The sequence below is a fragment of the Lonchura striata genome, chromosome 12 (assembly GCF_050655825.1).
Source record: "Lonchura striata isolate lonStrDom1 chromosome 12, ASM5065582v1, whole genome shotgun sequence".
In the NCBI taxonomy this organism is placed as follows: domain Eukaryota; kingdom Metazoa; phylum Chordata; class Aves; order Passeriformes; family Estrildidae; genus Lonchura; species Lonchura striata.
In genome coordinates this window covers 14711769-14731209 of record NC_140714.1, presented here as the reverse complement: position 1 = coordinate 14731209, position 19441 = coordinate 14711769, and the positions used below count along the sequence as shown (strand labels likewise).

The 19441-nt window shown below is 46.9% G+C and overlaps 1 protein-coding gene across 1 annotated transcript; it reads left to right on the top strand.

The window, feature by feature from the left end:
• Positions 1-9645: 9645 nt before the first annotated feature.
• ALAS1 (5'-aminolevulinate synthase 1) lies at positions 9646-16840 on the top strand. Its single transcript, XM_021533667.3, has 10 exons — positions 9646-9869; positions 10705-10911; positions 11877-12032; positions 12112-12334; positions 12789-12973; positions 13549-13728; positions 13899-14063; positions 15160-15428; positions 15880-16042; positions 16558-16840. The coding sequence occupies exons 1-10, from the start codon at positions 9674-9676 to the stop codon at positions 16716-16718; spliced, it is 1905 nt and encodes a 634-aa protein (XP_021389342.1). The 5' UTR covers positions 9646-9673; the 3' UTR covers positions 16719-16840.
• The last annotated feature ends 2601 nt before the right edge of the window (positions 16841-19441 follow it).

Sequence of the window (19441 nt, the reverse complement as noted above, 5' to 3'; positions counted from 1 at the left end):
CACTCTCCACTACAGTGGCTCATTCTTGCTGCAGGTTGGAGAAGATGAACATTTGCTCCATCAGAGGCTGGCCAATACACATGCATGGCATTTCTCCCAGAATTATTTCTTGCAAGATATTGTTCCCTCACAAAATTCAGCTTGACAAAAAAGCCCAAACTTACACCCACCTGGACACAGAGATTGCTCAGCAATCCCCCATCAGAGGCAGAATAACTAACCTTAAAGTAGTGAATGGGTTGTGGGAAAAGATTGCAAAGCAACCCAACCACACCTCTACTTGTTAAACACTGCAATAATACATCATTATGTGTTGTATTTGCAGACTTTGAAGTGACAAAGAACTACAAGGAAATTATAAAACTGCCATCAGGCTTTTGGGGAAACAGTTCAGCCACTGCCAGCAAGAGCCTTGTGCAGTGGAGCTAATTTGAAAGTTTTCTGGTGCTACTGATGGCTGGAGAACCATCAGTTATCCTTGGCCCCGAGTTCCCTCTCCACACAGAGCCACCACACTTCACTCTCACAGGGCTCAGTCCTTCCTCCCTGCTGATCAATCATCCTTATGAGTGCCTAGAGAGGGTGACTCATAACAGGTCACCTGGAGTAACACAGAATTATTTTTATTTTGTATTAATTAATGCATTATTAAATTTCACAGTGAAAACACAGTGCATCTTTTTGAGAATATGAATTCTGAATTGCCTTTTTAGGTTAAACTTTGAAGCAGAGACTTTTCAAGACTAGAGTTCTTAAAAAAAGAAAAATATGAGGTACAAAACTAAATCATCAGAAGTACACCCCAGTTTTCCTAAAAGCCTGTGGGATGTCTGCAAGTCTAAAGAGACTAGACTATCTAATGTATATAAAAGCTCCATAAGATTATCAGAGCTCTCTATAAAACCACAGCACACAGGTCAAACACTTGATCCATCACTAGTGCTAAGCCTCCACTCTTCCTTGGTTGGCTCTTACAGTCAGTGTGACATGAGAAACCAGGCACAGAAGTAAAGAGAATGACTTAACCTCGGGTTTGTATTTTTGCCATTTCATCAATCTTAATGTCTCAGCTGATCCCTATCAACCTTTTTGTTATGCACTGTTTGCACTTCCATCTCTTTCTAGGACATTCTCTAGAATCAGTTTTCATCTTCTCTGCCCAGGACTGGGACAAGATGCATGTCCAAGAAAGAGCACATGCCTCACCCCCGATTATGCGGTGAGATTCCTGAAAATAAGATCTTGAAACCTCAGAGTTCTTTACCACATGTCTTAGAGGCACAAGAGCAACACATTTTCCCACCATTACCACCACCCTAAGCTAATACAACATATCTAGGTTTGCTCAGCACACCAAGCCAGAGACAGCTCACTCCTTTGAGTCCTCTAGTCCAATAGATCTCAGCTGGAATGATGCTCAAAGCAGCTGCAGAATCATCAGGTCTAATAAACCAATGCAGACAAGGCTGGGTCACAGTACCCCAAGAAACCTCCCAGTCCAACTGTCCTGGCATCCTCACTGCTCCTGGTACTGCCTGTGCTGCTTGGCAGGCAGAGCAGCCTGGGAGCCTTGGAATTGGAGTCCAGAGCTTTGCATGACTGAGGCTGTTTGTAAGACAGGGAACACACAGCACTTGGCAGCTTTTGGGAGAGTTCAGAACAAAAGCAGACAAGGAATGGAAGCCTTGTATACTCCAATAATCTCAATACGTCACAGAGTTTCTCTGATCTGCAGCTTTCAAGTTCAGATTTGGAGATACAGTGTGCTAATTTCCTCCTCTAATATTTCACCACAAGGCCCCTTCTTCCCTATAGCTGACACTCTTCTCATTTTAATACCTTATCACCACCTTATCTGTAATCTTCAGTGCATAAGGAGGAACACACGTCTTGCATCTCACAGGTTAAGCAATAAGAGCTATTGCAAAACAGCACAGCAAACACCACAGGCAGAATGCACACTGGGAGGTGCAAGCATTTGGAGCTGGACCCTAAGAAGACTCTAAGCTCATCCTCCCACCTTTCTGGTGTATACACAGACTGTGGTGTTACACCGACTCTTCCACTAACAGGACAGTTTGGCTCTGTGATGTTTTGCACCCCCTGTTATCACACACTTTCATGCTTTTTTCATGTCTGGAAAACCTCTACTTAAATGTGATACATCCTTCTGCTCTACTGCTTGGACACTTCACCTCAACCCTTTGGACTATTTATTGCAAGGAGCTAATTCAGACTGTACAACTATAGTATCCAATATTAACTATGACAACTAATTCTAAAACAATAAATTTTCCCTGGCCATTGACAGAAGCAATGAAAGATCACAACTGCTTTACCTTTTACTCTGTTATTGCTTGCTTTCTCCAAGACAGTTCTTAAAACTGTCTCACAACCAGCAATATCTAATGCTATGAAATGACTGGATAAGTTGAAAAGCCACCCAGCTAAGAGAGTTCTGTTACCTCACTGGGTACTCATTCATGGGATAACACCTACACAGAAACACCCAGCTTGGCTCTAGTCAGGAGCGAGATTTTCCCCCACCTTCTTACGTCATCACAAGGTATTTCATTCTGAAATGCTACTCCTTACTTCACTGAATTTCACTGATCTTTTCAGAAGAAATTCTATTACCAGATGTGTAAAAGGATAACAAGCCTTTGCTGAGACAAACAACAAGCCTTACTAGTAGGTGTGTTGTGACTATCAGGACTTCACTGGATGCCTTTATCCCCATTCCCAGGCTTAAAAGGCAATCTTACTTGTATTTCTACACCTGGGAACAGAAAGACAGCATGTAAAGGCTGCAGGAAGCAGTACTGATTAAAAAATCTCCAGTCAGGGAATCCTCATTTTGACCAAAAAAAAAGGACATCAATTTATACAAAGGATTTCACTTCCTGTATCAGTCTAAGTCTGTGGTGGCTGGAAAGAAGTGAGGGCAGTTTAATTATGCTACTGCCTTCTCAGGTGTTCATGGCAGGCCCATGGGACAGGTAGACAAGTCAGAGACATTATTTTTGGTCATGATTTAACAGTAGGCACCAAATCCCCACAGAGTCCCTACTCAGTCCCCCCCTCTCTGTCAGATAGGGGAGATAACCAGAAAGGTGGAAGTGTAAAAACTTGTGGGTTGAGATAAAGTCAGTTTAATAACTAAAAAAGAGGACAAAAGTAACAGAGAGAAAACAAGTGATGCAAAAGAAAACAATTGCTTACCACCAACTGACTGATGTCCTGTTAGTCCCTGAGCTATGACAGTCAACCTCCACCCTCCCAGTTTAACTGCTGATTTTGATGTCATATGGTGTGGAATATCTCTCTGCTCAGTTGGGGTTGTCCCCTCCCAACTTCTTGTGTGCCCCTAGCCTACTTGCTGGCAGGGCAGTACGAGAAACAGAAAAGCCCTTGACACTGCACAAGCACTGTTCAGCAATGACTGAAAGTCCCTCTGTTATCATCACTGTTTTAATCAGAAATCCAAAGCACAGACTACACAAGCTGCTATGAAGAAAATGAACTCTATCCCAGCCAAAACCAGCACATTTTTAGAGGACAAGAGGGAGAGAAAAAGGTCTGCTGCTTGCTTTCTAGCAATCTTCCCGACAGAAAACTCCTAACATTGCTTTAAGGGAGAGAGCCCATAGGCTCCAGCACAGCATTTTTCACTGCCATAGGTTGATTTCTTGTTTTCGAGGACTTGGACAATCTCCTTTCTGCTTTGACTTCAACCTGCCTGCCAAAGCCCACAACAGCATAGGTATAAGCAACATAAGGGACTCTCACTAGAGATGCCTGGTATAGCAAAGGTGTTTTACTACATAAGCATGACTTGAGTGTCTTTCTGGGCCTAAAGCATTTAAATTCACTCACTTCTGTCCTCTGACAGCTGTCCTTCCTATATAGCGTGGAGCAGACGATCTGTCTAAATACTTTCTGGAAACCCCAGTTCCAGATTTCTATAGAGAGCTCTGACTAAAGATCAAAGTCCTTTCCCCACTCTCTCAGACCTTCAATATAGGAAGTACTTGAATTCACATTTTCTACTCTGTTGAGTAGACTTCAAGCTCCTAAACTGGATGTAGAAGGTGCTCTTTCTGACTGAGTACCTAACGAGGAACAGGGAGAGCCGAGATATGCAAGAAAAGTGACAGGCTGAATAACTTCAATAACCATAACTAAAATTATATTGGTTGAGGTCTACTGGTTCTTTGTAAAAGGAGGAAAACTGTGTGAGAGGAGGAAATGAGGGTGTGGAGGCAAGTCATGGCAAGTGCAGCAAAGCACAGTAGCTGGAAGGATTAGTGCATCATTTCCTGCTATGTGCTGCACAAAGCAAGATAAACTCAACAGTGCAAGATAAAAAAAAATATTATTATGTGATTGTCCACATCTGAAGCAACATGAGAGACTTAGGATAAGCCACTGCTGGATGTGTTAATCAGCTGGGCTGTGGACTGCAGCAGCAGTGTGGGGTGGTGCCCTTCAGTGGGACAGTGAGGTACCTTGTATTAGGGTGGCAACAGCTTCCACTGCCTGGACTGAGCCTGACTCACGCTGCTGGGATGGGACTTGGCCAGGAAACCAAACTCCTCTGCAGCAATGGGCAGCTCCTGGGGCCTGGCAGACAAGAAAAGTGCCCTGACCCAACAGCCTTGTGAGGGCCCACCAGCAGTCCATGAATTTTAGGAGATCCACTACAGTAGGGAACAAAACAACTAATTTTCGTTTGTATAAGACGGGTATGGATCTTGCCTGGCCCATGTCAGTGATTCAGGGGTGCTGCTCAGCCACTCTGCAACACGAGCCTCAGCATCCAGCAGCTCCTCCAGCTTGCTCAAAGTCTCTGCTGCTTAGAGGGTCCTAGAAAGGAATGTGATTTCCTGTTCTGTCCTGTGAAGACACTGGCTCCAAATCAGGAAACGTGTTAAAGAAATTCACCATCAGAACTGTCACTATGCAGCTGCTATGACAAGCCTCCAATTTTGCCTTAAAAGGTAAATAAAGTAAATCCTCTGTAAGAACTGCTGGTCTCAGGACCGGAGGTGGAAGTTCTCAAATGAAGCCTGGAATCTGAGTCTGGATTAAATCCAGATGTCAGGATCACACCCACTCCCTCAGAAAATTCAGATCTCAATATAGACAAGGGTAGGGTTTGTGCATGGGGAGGGGGAATTGTTTTTCTGGCTTGCCCTCTCTGACACTGACAGGATGGGAAAAAATTAGGAATATGCACAGCCCTGACTTCAGAAGTGGGCAAAAGGGATTAAATGTTGCTAATTATGGTGCAGTTATAGCCTTTCATTTGAACAGGCTGAATGCAGAAGGGCTCTGACCTTCGCTTTTCTGCTAAATATCTAAATGCTCTCTTCAAAGCATAAAATTAATGAAAATGCTTTGAAAGGAGCTACCTGCAGACAAATGCAAGGGCAGATGGATGCTACAAACCTGTGAACCAAGTTCTGCTTCCAGGAATACTGGGGAAAACATGCTTGAGAGAAGAGGGATGGGAGGGAAGTATTCAAGGTAATTTACAGATGACCATACATGGTAAACCAGCAACATGGAAAGAGACCATGTTCATCAGCAACACTTCATAGACATCTGCAGACATTAAAGGGAATTTTCCCCATTTCAATTTCTCTGTGGGAAGCACTTTCTGTGGCTTCTCATCCACCAAACTGCTGGAATTTAACCTTGTTTTCCCTTAACTTTTATTTAGCTAAGAAAATAACAAATCATCAGAACAGAATGGGCTTTAGGAAACTAAAATCAGCAGAGGCTCTCAGGATAGCTGAGTCTTCCCTTCTCTTCCTCTGCCACTGCAACACATGGGCCTTTCAGGCAGATTGAGCTTCCTCTGCTCAATCCATCTGGTCTCAGGGACCAGCTCTAAAAGCTGCTCCAAAACACAGCAAGGAACTACTCACCTTCTGCCCTACATTTTGTCAGGGCCAGCTGAACAAATCTGTTCTCACATCAGTGCTACCCCCTCTGCTTAAACGCTTTTCCTCCTTTATTACGTTACTCTGCCCTTTCTGTAGTACCAAGCAGCCATTCCTTCTCCCCTGCCTGCTGGACCTGCTGCCTCTCTCCAATCTAAGCCTGCTTCTTCTCTCTCAGGATGGGCTCCCTGTTCTCTTCTGGGCTGCCACTGGCCCTGCTGCACACTGTGCTCCTCCTGCAGCACGGCAAACAGCGTTCTAGGATGGCAGTAATACACTGCCACAATTCACATCCTTAAACACCGTTTAATTAATCCACTGAAGCCCTAAGAAATTTTAATTAACCGTGGCTTTATTAGTATTTACCTCACCTTCAACATGTAAGCTCTGACAGTATTTCCAAAGGGAGGAAGGGCACTGGCAGAGCAGTTGACAAGACACCCTTTTTCTGACTTTTCCCTGCTCTGCTGCTCCCAGAGCTCCAGCCAACTTCGTGCACTGACAAGGACAGCACCCTCCAAGATGAGGGTCAAGCTAACGTCGTTCCGCTGCTCTGCGCAATTCCTGTCAAGTACAAGGTTAAATACATTCACCAAAACCAAGTTTAAAAGAAGTGTTGTTGCAGTGTTTGATGAACAGCACAGATTGGAGGGGAGTCTGACAGGAAAGCTGAGAGTTCTGCTCCATTTGGAGATCTCCAGATCGTAGCCAAGGTCACCGTGTCTCAGCTGCCAGCCTTGAATGACGCTTGTGTAAAAAGCAGATGCTCTTCAGGCTTCACATGCACTGCTGAATACAAACCCACCAGTCTCTGAATTCCAGCAACCAAGCAGACTAACACACTTCATCCCCCAGCCCTACAACGTGGCAAGATGCTGCTGTTCAGATTACCAGGATAAAGGAGGATTATCAGATTTCTGAGGGATCTAACCTGCTGTGGCAGGTGTCCAGGCAGACAAGCTCTGCAGCCTCTTGCAGCAGATTTGTGCTCATTTGCACAACACCTTTCTCTGGTGCCTCTTACAACAAAACACACATTCCCTCAGAGCTAAGTATGATGGATGATTATTAAGGGAAAAATAGGAGGAGAAAGAAAAATGCTCTCAATATACTATAAATCAAGCTTATAGGACTTGATTTCTGTTGCTAAAACTGCAATTAACCCCAGGGGCACAGGAGTGATCCCTTAGGCCCAGACACATTAACTGTGCTCTAAGGACACTTGTCAGGTATCCACAAGTTAGAATGCCATGATGTCCCCTCAATCTTTAGAATAACTGATGTGATACAAAACTTCAGGGTAGAGAGTCAAATGCTGCTGTTCCAGGAAAAGAGGACAGCAGTAATCTGAAACAAAGATCAGATGTCTTTAACCTTACTATTTTGCTAGATGCTTGAGGTATGTAACACTAGCCAAAACACGGTGGTGGGAGGGAAAAAACCCAAAAATAAATTATTAATACGCAACTGAAATAATAATTCAAAACACTACCCTGGAACTACCAAATGATCAGGACTCCTGCTACCATAACTTCTACAGAGGCTGAGGTCAAATACCACTGCCCTGCTTTAATAATTTATCTACAGAACAAATTAAAACTAGCACATATCTGGTTTAATGATGCCAATTATGCATTACACTGGCAAATACTGAGTTAAGATCTGAGCATTGAGGCTTCTCCTGTAACATTGTCTTAAATTTCTAATAAGCAAGAAGCAAATTCTGCTTAAAACACACCTACTAAAGCCCCACTAAAACCCAAATCTCACACCCTACCTTGTAGAACTCCAGCTAACTTTTTCAGGGCTTTGTAAGTAGTACATGAAGGGCAGAATTCTGTCCCATTTCCTGCCTCAGAGCTTAGTAACACAGTAGAGCTGACATAAAATCTGACATTTGACTATGAGGTTTCCCTCCTGACCAATTTACTCAGATCCCAAAGTTTACAAACTGCATGCGGCATCCTCAAAGTGAGTCAGTGGAGAATAAAAGAGGGTCAGGCAAATACCTTGCTGGTTGTCTCCCAGATTAAAGATTAATCTGCAATACCTAAATGCTAACCAACACTTTTAGCAGTGTTTTCTTATAGCCAAATTTGTGTTCAGCAGCCACAGTCCTACACAGGCTTTTATTGCTCTAGTCATGCTACATGAGCACCTTCTAGTAACTACACAATGTGACTTCATGCAGGGCAAGAGCCAAGAGTGACCTTTAAGAAAGTTCTCCTCCCAACTCCACACCTGTTACAAAACCCACTCCTGCCCCAAAGTGCCCAAGACAGCTCTTGGCTCTCTACCCAAATCCTGTCTTCCGTGAAATTGTTTCACAAGATGAGGGAAAAAATGCGTTGTCGTTTTTCCTTCTCCATTCTTTCCACACTTGAGCAGTCAGTGCTTACAGGAAGTAGCGCTGCCGTGGTTTGAATGGCCATACGCATGAGAACTCCCCTTAGCATTAAGCTTCCCACCAAATACTCTTGTAAGCAAACAAGCTTTAATGTCCATTGCAAACCAGAGAACGAAGGCTTCTATTTTATTTGTTGCTGTTGTTCTTTCTTTTAAAACCCGGCAAAAATGCAATGGTGAAAGTCTGAGCATCATCTACAGAGGAGCTGAAGATTAGTACCAGCTGTAGGAAAAGTGAGAGGAGCTCAGGATCCCACCACCACCACCTGAGCCCCAGGGCAGGGGCTCTGCAGGCAGTCAGGAGCGCATTTAGGAATAAAACACCGAGCAACACTGGATTTCCCCCAGCTGACTCAGAGCTCGCCTTTTCCCCGGCGCGCTGGGCTGACCCCGAGTCTCCTGTCCTGCGGGCAAGGGAGCCCAAACCTTCCGGGAGACAAGCACGGCAGAGCCCGGGGATGCGGGGCACCCCGAGCAGCGGCCCATGCCCACAGCCCCCGGCAGGGCCGGCTGCCCCCTCCCCTCACAGCCCCCGGCAGGGCCGGCTGCCCCCTCCCCTCACAGCCCCCGGCAGGGCCGGCTGCCCCCTCCCCTCACAGCCCCCGGCAGGGCGGGCTGCCCCCTCCCCTCACGGCCCCCGGCAGGGCGGGCTGCCCCCTCCCCTCACGGCCCCCGGCAGGGCGGGCTGCCCCCTCCCCTCACGGCCCCCGGCAGGGCGGGCTGCCCCCTCCCCTCACGGCCCCCGGCAGGGCCGGCTGCCCCATCCCCTCACGGCCCCCGGCAGGGCGGGCTGCCCCCTCCCCTCACGGCCCCCGGCAGGGCGGGCTGCCCCCTCCCCTCACGGCCCCCGGCAGGGCCGGCTGCCCCATCCCCTCACGGCCCCCGGCAGGGCCGGCTGCCCCCTCCCCTCACGGCCCCCGGCAGGGCCGGCTGCCCCCTCCCCTCACGGCCCCCGGCAGGACCCAAGCCGCCGCCGTGCCCTCACCGCGGCAGCGCTCAGCGTCCCGCACACCTCACAGCGCCCCAGCTCCCCCACGGCTCCACACCGCCCCAGCCCTCACGGGCGCCAGGGGCCGCGATGCCTCCAGCCCCTCACGCCCCCGCGGTCTCTCCCTGTCCTCGGGACGCTCCCGCCGTCCCACGACCCGGCGAGGTCCCTCACACCGCCCCAGAGCCGCCGGGCACCGCCCCGCTCCTCCCCGCGCCTGCGCCGCGCCCCCGGCTCTATAAAGGCGGCGGTGCGGGAGCGCCGCGCGGTGCCGCCTCCCGTCGCCGGTGCTGCTCTGCCGTCACCTCCGGTGTCCCGTCCGACTGCGAGGATGGAGGCGGTGGTGCGGCGCTGCCCGTTCCTGGCCCGTGTGTCCCAGGCGTTCCTGCAGAAGGCTGGGCCGTCGCTGCTGCTGTACGCCCAGCACTGCCCGCGCATGATGGAGGCGGCCCCGCCGGCCGCCCGCGCCCTCGCCACGTCCGCCGCCCGCGGGCAGCAGGCGGAGGAGGAGAGCCCCGCGGGCCGCGGTGAGTACGGCCGGGGAGCGAGCCGAGGGGGGAAAATGACACAGACATTGCATGTCTCGGGGGGGAAAAATGACACAGACATTGCATGTCTCGGGGGGGAAAAATAACACAGACATTGCATGTCTCGGGGGGGAAAAATGACACAGACATTGCATGTCTCGGGGGGAAGCTTCTGGAATAGGCAGCGCTGAGGCTGAGGGGTTGCTTAATCCTTGAAATGTCCGCGGTAAAGGAAATGTGTGGCCGTGGCACGAGTCAGGGACCGCCTGATCCCGAGGGGCGTCCCGAGGCGAGCCCCGGGTGGGGATCCGGGATCCTGGGTCTCCGAGCGGTGTTTCTCACGGTACACTGGCCCTTCTCGCCACCCGGGAACATTCCTTGGGGAATTCTTCCCCGGGCACTCAGAGGAAGGATTTGAGGCTCAGAGCAGAAGCTGCATGGCTGAAAAATCTCTGAAGTGCCTGAAAGAAGGTCACAGAATCACAGTTAGGTTAGAAAAGACCTCTGAGGTCTAGTCCAGCCTATGACTGAACACTACTATGTCAACTAAACATAGCACTTACTGCCATATCCAGTCTTTCCTTAAATATTCCCATTGGGAGTGAGGTATTTCTGCCCCTCAAAGAGTACAGTGCTAGATCTAGCATCTTAAATCAGATGTCCCTTGGGTGTTAACTGGGATTTTGCACTTGTGTAAATAAAATACGACTGCTCAGTTAAATAGTTCTGAATAGGTCCTGGCAAATTAATTGCAAAAGTAATGGATCAAAAAACTAAAGTCAGGGTATTAAAATGATGAAGCTGAATTGTTTTCCCTTCTCTGCCCCCATCTCAGAGGCCAAAAATGTCAAAGAAGTGGCCCAGCAGAATGCAGATGGAACCCAGCTTCCTGCTGGCCACCCACCTGCCAGTGCTAGCCAGAGTACGGCTACCAAGTGCCCGTTCCTGGCAGCTCAGATGAATCACAAGAAGAGCAACGTTTTCTGCAAAGCCAGCCTGGAACTGCAGGAGGATGTGCAGGAAGTGCAGGCTGACAGGAAAGGTATGTTCTCTGTGCACTGAAGCAGTGATTCTTCCCGAGAGCCTCTGGTGCCTGACTTGCATCTGGAGCGTGCCAGGTCTGCCGGCACCGCTGAAATGATGCAGCTGGGATTATGGGAGACGGCAGGGAAGAGCTGCTGGAGAATGTAGGTGTTAATGACATACCTGTGACGTTGTGTGGGGCTTCCCTGGGTGATTTTGATGTGGGAATACCATGAGCTGTATTTTGATGTGCTGGCTGGCTCTAGATGTGTGAGTCAAGCTGTTACACTTGCACCCAAGCAGATGCTTAGATCTGAAGAGAGCTTTGCCAGAGTGCTGGTTTAGATAAAGGTTTTATATCCAAAGATGGTTCACAGTGTCGAGACACCAGGCAAGTACCAGCACAAATCCAAGCTTGAAAAGCAGGCAAGTGGTTTTGGGGTGGTGTTTTGGTGCTTATGGAATTAAAGAATGTTGGCTGGCTTGCAGTGGTAGTGTGGAAGGGCTGTCCTTCAAAGGAAGGAACTTCTCAGCAGTTTCAGTAAAGCCCTGCTGCCTGTCTCAGAAGGCTTGTTTTACTTTTGTTTGCCTCTTGTGGCATAGTTTAAAAATCTGTGCTAATAGACAAAAAGGAAGCGGCTGACTAGAACTCTGCCTTCCATTAGGTGTGTATGGAATCCTTTCAGATGAGTGCTGTAGCTGTATAGTGTGGTTCTTTGAGTCATGATGAACCATATACTTTATAAGGAATTTGCCTGTTGTATTGTGATTGATTAGCAAGGCTAATCCTTCTGTCTTGTCAAAGGCAAATTTGTAAGCAAATAAAATAGTTCATCCTAGCAGGATCAACGTGGGATTTTGGACATGTCCTTCCTAAAGATTGAAATGTTGGTTTTACTTTAAATGTTTGCTTTGCTGAATTCAACTTACTTCACTCTGTTTCAAACCAAACAAATTCACTGGAATTTATTCCAATATCTGTAGGTACGGAATTTACCAAAATCCCGAGTACTTCAACAGTGAGAAAGATTGAGAGTGAGGGAGCAGAGCAGAGTGGCTTGCTCAAGAAGTTTAAGGATATTGTGCTGAAGCAAAAACCGGAAAGTGTCTCTCATCTGCTTCAGGATAATTTGCCAAAATGTAAGAATGTCTGGCAAACCCCCCAGAGGCCTGGGCTGTTGTGATAATTTCCTGTGTGCTGAAGTCTGTCTCCTTTCAGCTGTATCCACCTTCCAGTACGATCAGTTCTTTGAGAAGAAGATAGATGAGAAGAAGAAGGATCACACCTACCGAGTGTTCAAGACTGTGAACAGGAAGGCGCAGATCTTCCCCATGGCAGACGACTACACTGATTCCCTGATCACCAAGAAGGAGGTGTCTGTCTGGTGCAGCAATGACTACCTGGGCATGAGCCGCCACCCTCGGGTCTGTGGAGCAGTTATGTGAGTGGTGCTGTGTTCTTAAGAGGTGTTTTCAAGCTGTATCTTGTGGGAAGGCTTCTGAAAAGCTGATTTCTATACTGTGGGACATAAGATGCTTCTGATGCGATTCTTGCTGTGCAGTTAAGATTACACTTGTTTATTGGGTGGTCACTTAATGTTTAGATCCAGGCCTGCACTGTGTATGTTGGTCACTGATGGTGCTCCTTGGATCTTCCTTAAAAGCCCCAGATGTTGCCAGATAAACTGGATGGTATACCAGCTGTGCTTGGTCACTGACATCTGACCTTAATGGACTCCTGAGTGTGCAGGTTGCTCTGAGACTCAACAGCTGCTTTTTGCTGCCAGTTCTTCTTTAGAACAGTCTTGATTATGTACCAGAATGTTTTGAGCAGTGACCCTTTACTTTTCTGTGTGTCCCACAGCAATGCTAATGCCTCTCTTTGGCCCTCTTTAGGGAAACACTGAAACAACATGGTGCTGGAGCAGGAGGCACCAGAAACATATCAGGAACAAGTAAATTTCATGTTGACTTGGAAAAAGAACTAGCTGATCTTCATGGAAAAGATGCAGCACTGTTGTTCTCATCTTGCTTTGTAGCCAATGACTCCACTCTCTTCACTCTAGCTAAAATGCTGCCAGGTAAGATCTCAAACTGTACCTGTGTTGCCACAAAAACACAGCCTTGCCTCAAGCTGTTGGGAGTATGTTTTGCAAATGGCTGTCCAAAGTGAGGATTTGCCCTAACCCATGGGCAGAGTATGGTTTCCTGGTTTTAATACCAAATTCAAGTTACATTCAGTACAAATGACAATATCAACCTACTGAGATTGAGATCTATGAGGTGTGAACTCCTTGAGGAATTACACCAGCTGAGTCTTCTGTTCTTGTGTTTAAACTCTACCTGAAAATAAGACAGCAGGAATTTAGTGTCCTTCCACTGGAAGGGGTGAACTTCTCTCTCACTTCAGAAGTTAGGAGAGTTTGATAACTATTTTCTCAAGCTCTCATTTATGTTAGTTTGAATACCTAAAATAAATCTCAAATATTATTCTTGCTTCCATGATCTGTAACTTGCTCTTTTGATCAAGAGCATTACTTTCAAGAACAAACTACCCTTGTTTCCTGAGCTCTTGCCATACGTAATGCAATGCTAGGAATCAGTTAATGTGTTCCATACTTAAAATGTAACTGGGCTTGTAACCTATTTTCCTCAGGTTGTGAGATCTACTCTGATTCTGGAAACCATGCCTCCATGATCCAGGGGATCTGTAACAGCAGGGTGCCAAAACATATATTTCGCCATAATGATGTCAACCATCTCCGAGAGCTATTGAAAAAGTCTGATCCATCCACCCCTAAAATTGTTGCATTTGAAACTGTTCATTCAATGGATGGTAAGTTGCCATCAAAGCCTCCTCTCTGCTTCTAGGGCAATTAGTCCTCAAATCATCTGTGTTTTAGGTCTCAAAGTATACAGTGCTGTAGGGGTTGTCTTGGGGTACCTCTGGGGTTTATCCAGTCATACAGAAAATCCTAAACTGCCAGTCACTGCTTTGGTTCCTAGGTGCTGTTTGTCCTCTGGAAGAGCTGTGTGATGTGGCCCACGAGCACGGGGCCATCACCTTTGTGGATGAAGTGCACGCTGTGGGGCTGTACGGAGCCCGAGGAGGTGGGATAGGAGACCGAGATGGGGTCATGCACAAGATGGACATCATCTCTGGAACGCTTGGTATGCACAGCCTGGCACTCCTGCAGGAGCTGAGGCAGCGAAGCTGCTGAGCAGCCAAATTAAGTGGGTTAGCTCAAAACCAGTCTAGCCAAATGAACTTGTTAAGGGCTGCTGGGGCCTAGGATTTTTCAGAAAGCGCAAGGGATTTAAGTGTGCCCCACAGTTTGAAAAGCTTCTGTTAAGCTACTTACACTGCCTTAGAAATAGGTATGGTGGCTTTGTATGTTTTTTTCTTCTAAGAAAGCTATCAAAAAGTCCTCCAATGGCATGTTACACAACTCAAGAAGAAATTCAGGTGAGAATGCTAGTAGAGCAGTTCTCTATATTTAGTGGTTCTTAGTTCCTTTATGTGAAATGGAGTGCTCCTAATCTAGAAACCTGAGATGGGGAGTTATGTAAAGAGATTTGGCAAGTACTGAAGCAACTGCTATTATCTGAGTAGAATGCAGGCTCAGGAGTAAGTTTACTGCTGCAAATTGGAAGGCTGTTTAAACAGCTTTTAAAACATAAATAAAATTTACTAGGAAAGTTCATGCCCTTTGGAACTTAAAGTCCTGGGTTACTGCCTAATAGGAACAGAAGTGTTCACCAGACACCCTAGTTCTGTCTGTGGCTGTGTTCTGCACTCCAAACATTTGGAAAGGAGGGCTGGTATCAACTGCACAATCACAGTAACAGCTTTCTGTGCTCCTTAGGATCACAGGCTATTTCTAGCATCTCTGAAACAGATTATTTTAAATCTGCTGAGAGACTTAGTGTTGATCACTTGGGGGTCACTGTTCAAATCCCTGCTTGATGATTTGGCTTGGAAGGTCTTCCCCAAAATCAAAACTTGTGTATTTGATAGAGGCATGAACTGTCCTTGCTGTGCAGCAGCTAGATCTGTGTTATCAAGATTAGCTTAAAAACAAAGCTGTACCATGTGCTGAGTAAATACAGGATTACCAAGGTGGGCTGGAACATACATGCCATGACTACATTACCTGTGTGGTCAGAATAACTCATTCCTCCAAGTGAAAAGCTCCAGTACTTCACATCATTCCAATAGGTGGAAAGAGTAAGTCCAGTTACTTACCTTTTAATTTTTTTCCTTCAGGCAAAGCGTTTGGCTGTGTAGGAGGCTACATCTCTAGCACCAGTTCTCTGATAGACACGGTTCGCTCATACGCCGCCGGGTTTATTTTCACCACGTCGCTGCCCCCCATGCTGCTGGCAGGGGCCCTGGAGTCCGTGCGGACGCTCAAGAGCGCTGAGGGGCAGGCGCTGAGGCGCCAGCACCAGCGCAACGTCAAGCTCATGAGGCAGATGCTGATGGATGCGGGGCTGCCCGTGGTGCACTGCCCCAGCCACATCATTCCCGTCAGGGTGAGGGCCTGGGGCGCTGCCAACACAGGGCTGTGGTGCCCATTGCACTGTCCATGAGCATGTTGTACTGTCAGGTATTAGTTACTGCCTTCACAAAGTTCCAACTCGCCCTGTTGCCCAGTGGTGATGTGCCAGGAGTCTGGCTTAAGTCTGGTGTAAATATAAAATAGAGGGAGGAAGACTGTGGGTTTCATACACTAACAGTATACAGAAAATAAGGAAACTGCTAACAAGCTAGTAAAAAGATTTGGGCTGTAAACAGCTACCTGCTCAGGCTGCAGTGGTGTTCTTATGCCCAGAGTGCTCTTCAACAGACTTTTAGCCCTTCTTTCTAACCTACATGTTACTTACCAGCCCTATTGGATTCTTACAGCTTGCTAGGTTGGGCTGACAGTTTTACCAACTCTTATTCTTTTGGTTGATTTTGTAACTTTAAAATTTTGAACTTCAGGTTGCAGATGCTGCTAAAAATACAGAGATCTGTGACAAACTGATGAGCCAGCACAGCATCTATGTCCAAGCCATCAACTACCCAACGGTTCCCCGTGGAGAGGAGCTGCTCCGAATTGCCCCTACACCTCACCACACTCCTCAGATGATGAGTTATTTTATTGGTGAGTCAACTGGTGCATCAGTGCACTGAGATCCTGCCTGTCTGTGCAGTCTTTGTGCTAAAGATGAGACTGGGAAGCACTTAAGTTTATATGCCATTTGCTGGACAGTGTCTTTCCACTGCTACAGCACATCCTGCACGCTTCCCTGCTTGGAGTGCGAGATGCGAAGGCCAGTGCAGACCTATACCCAGCCAGGGCTCTGCTCACACATTGTCCAAACCAATCTTGACATTTTACATGGATTCCAAACTCAGCTGTCCTCAGCTGAGCTGTTAACTTGTCTTAAATGTGGATCTGTTCAGAGAAAGTAGATCCTTGTTGATCCTGTCGGGAGAGGTGATATGAGGATAGCTGAGACTTAGTTGCAGCCCAGTTGTTTCAAGAGGTAGATTGTGTCAGAGGGCAATCCTATTATCCCTGCTCACTTGTTAGGAGAATAAATATGCTGACACTTCTGCTGCTTCTCTAAAGCAATCCAGTCTTAAGCCTTGATCTTGATAAACTCTTCTTAACAGAAAAACTGCTGGCTACGTGGAAGGATGTTGGCCTGGAGCTGAAACCACACTCCTCAGCTGAATGCAACTTCTGTAGACGACCCCTGCATTTTGAAGCAATGAGTGAACGAGAGCGAGCCTACTTCAGTGGCATGAGCAAACTAGTATCTGTCAGTGCATGAGAGTAACAGTGTTAGTTGTTGTCTAGCTCTATTATGGAGGCAGTAGCATTTTTTAATTGCTCAAGTATTTTAATTGTAGCTGAAGCACTACGCTCTGAAAATAAATTTCAAGAGCCAAGATGGCCTGTTGTGTTTGTGTGCTTCTGTGTCCCTTCTGTAACTGGAACTTGTGTCGGGGTGGGAGGGCATTTGATGGAATAAAACATTGCTCTACAGCTTACTGCCCCCCAGGTGAACTACTGCCTGTCCAATGACTATGCCCAAAGCACTTCACTAGTGCTTCCAGCATGGGGCTTATTTATTATGAAAAGAGAAAATAGCTTCTCTGGGGCATCTTCCTGAAAGCCTTTGAAAACACGTAAGTATAGTTCTACATGTCCACTAATACTTCAGCACCTTGAGAAGTGTTATAAAGAAGCAGCTTGCACCCATGTTTTGGGAGGCAGACATTTAGAATGGGTTCTGCTAGATGCTGTCTCCCTCTGCTACCCTCTTTCTTCCTTTGTCGTTTATGCACAAGCATGCCCCTTCTGGCATTCACTACGCTTAGGGAAAAGGTGCTAATGGCATTAATTAAGTGATATTTTGTGACTACTGACAGAAAACCAAGGTGGTGATGTGGCAGAGGCTGCAAAAGGACTGCATGCTCATCACTGCAGGTGGGCTCTGGCTGCCTGTGTCTCTGCAGGTCTCCATGAGCTGCTGTAAAAACTGTCAACAAACAATATAATAGTTCTGAGAGAAGTCATTGTGGGAGAACATCAGTACTGCCTTTGCAACCGTTCTGAAACCTTAGCAATTGGGTGTAGCAGGCATATCTTATTTAATGGTTTGGTAAACAGCAAAGGCCTGCTTTGAACAAGGGGAAGTAAAGTCTCTGGGTGAGCACGTGTAGTCAGAGGTCAGTATTGGCATGAAGTCAAGCAAAGCACTGAACTGCTTGCAGGTGCAGGCACACCCAGGAACTGCTGCAGTGGTTTTCACTGGCTCTGAACAGCCACTCTCTCCCAGGGACCCTTGTTTTGTGGCTGTAAGGAGCCAGCCTGGCACTTCCCGCTGCTGTCACACTCACACGTGTGCTGTGAGGCTCCCTCCCACCAGGGATCTGTTATACTATCACAAATAGCCATGTGGGGTGGAGACAGAATCCCAAATTAAAGCAAAATCATCAGCTGGAAGTCACCAGTTGTTTAAGCATGTACTGAAGCACCTTGCTACTTCAGAGGATTTTTATAAAGCATCTGACTTTCCAAGCAGCCAAGCTACTTTGAAGAAGCCCTCTACCAGCCAGCCAAGGGGCAGCTGCTGCCTCTGCCACGTGCAGGTGTTCTGTAGAAGGGAGGATGTGACCGGCCTGGCCTGGCCATGAACCATTTGTGGCCCAAGACTCAATGCATATGCATCTGTTATAGAGCTCTTCCCATTATCTTTTAGGTTATATTATTGCATTAACTGGAGACATAAAATAACAAACCAAAACTCCTTCATCAACCTCTCCCAAGGACTTTGTCCCCAGCACCATGACATGCCAACAAGTCATTGCAAACTCTGGCAACAATCAGGGAACAGCTGTAAGCAATCAGTGTGTGTGGGAGATAACATGTTGACTCACATATGGCCGTATTCTGACAGTACCAGGTCACTTGCATATTTAGTGGTTTTTTGCTAAAAGCTTTCAGAATTGGCCTAGTCTATTTTGCAAACTAGTTTATAAGTCCAGTTTTTCTTCCTAGTTTTTATAATGGCAATTCAACACTTTTTACTACCAAGGAGAAGAAATAAGACATAGAAAGTCACCCGCTATCAGAAATTGCCAAAGTTCTTCAAAATTAATCACAGGAGAGAACCAAACCCCAGGATTCAAAGCTGGCAACCTTTGAAATGACAGGAACACGAATAACCTCAGCACGTGGCAGCCAGTACCTCCACACCTCTTAACATCAGCTGTGGCAAATTACCTTTAGCACTCGTGTTAGCAAGCAAGAGTGTGAAAGCAGAACCAGGGCACAGCAAGAGGCCAGCAGATGTCCATCACTTAACTGCAAAACAAAGACAAATCCAATGGCACGTTGAAAAGATAAATGCTCCCCAATGAAAAGGACAAAGAAAAAAAAAAATAGCTACATATTGTTTCCCAGCAAATAAAAATTGAATGGGGGGTTGTATAAGTAGGGATAAGTTATGCAAACTTTAGTTTCGTTCCCAGAAAAAATAATAGAGGAAGTAATCAGTAAAATATGTTTAAGATCAGACAATGGCAGTGGCAGAGTGAGGAAGCAGGAATGCAGCCATAAAGCCATAGCTAACATTTGTCTGGGCCAAAATAATTCATCTAGTTGAATGTTGCATAGCCCTAAACTCACACCCCCCTCCATTTCCCAACCTATATACACAAAGGAGAAACCCCAGGTGCTACACGAGCAGCAAAACCATTCCAAGTGCAAGCAGGAGCACGTGTTCCCCATTGCTGGGAGGAGGCTGCAGGGGGTTCTGTTTCTACCATGGCTATTAACATCACCAAATCCACAGCTCTGGTATCCCTGATGCTTTGCACGCATTTTTTTTTTTTTGGGACACATCCCTTGCACTGCACCCTGGCCTACTGCCAGCAGCTGGGATGGGGGATGGGAGTGTGGCCTCACCAGAAACAAGTTTTTGGGGCACATACTGGCACAAGGCAGGAAAAGCCTAATGCAAGGTAGCCCCTGGCCCAGAGCTGCTAG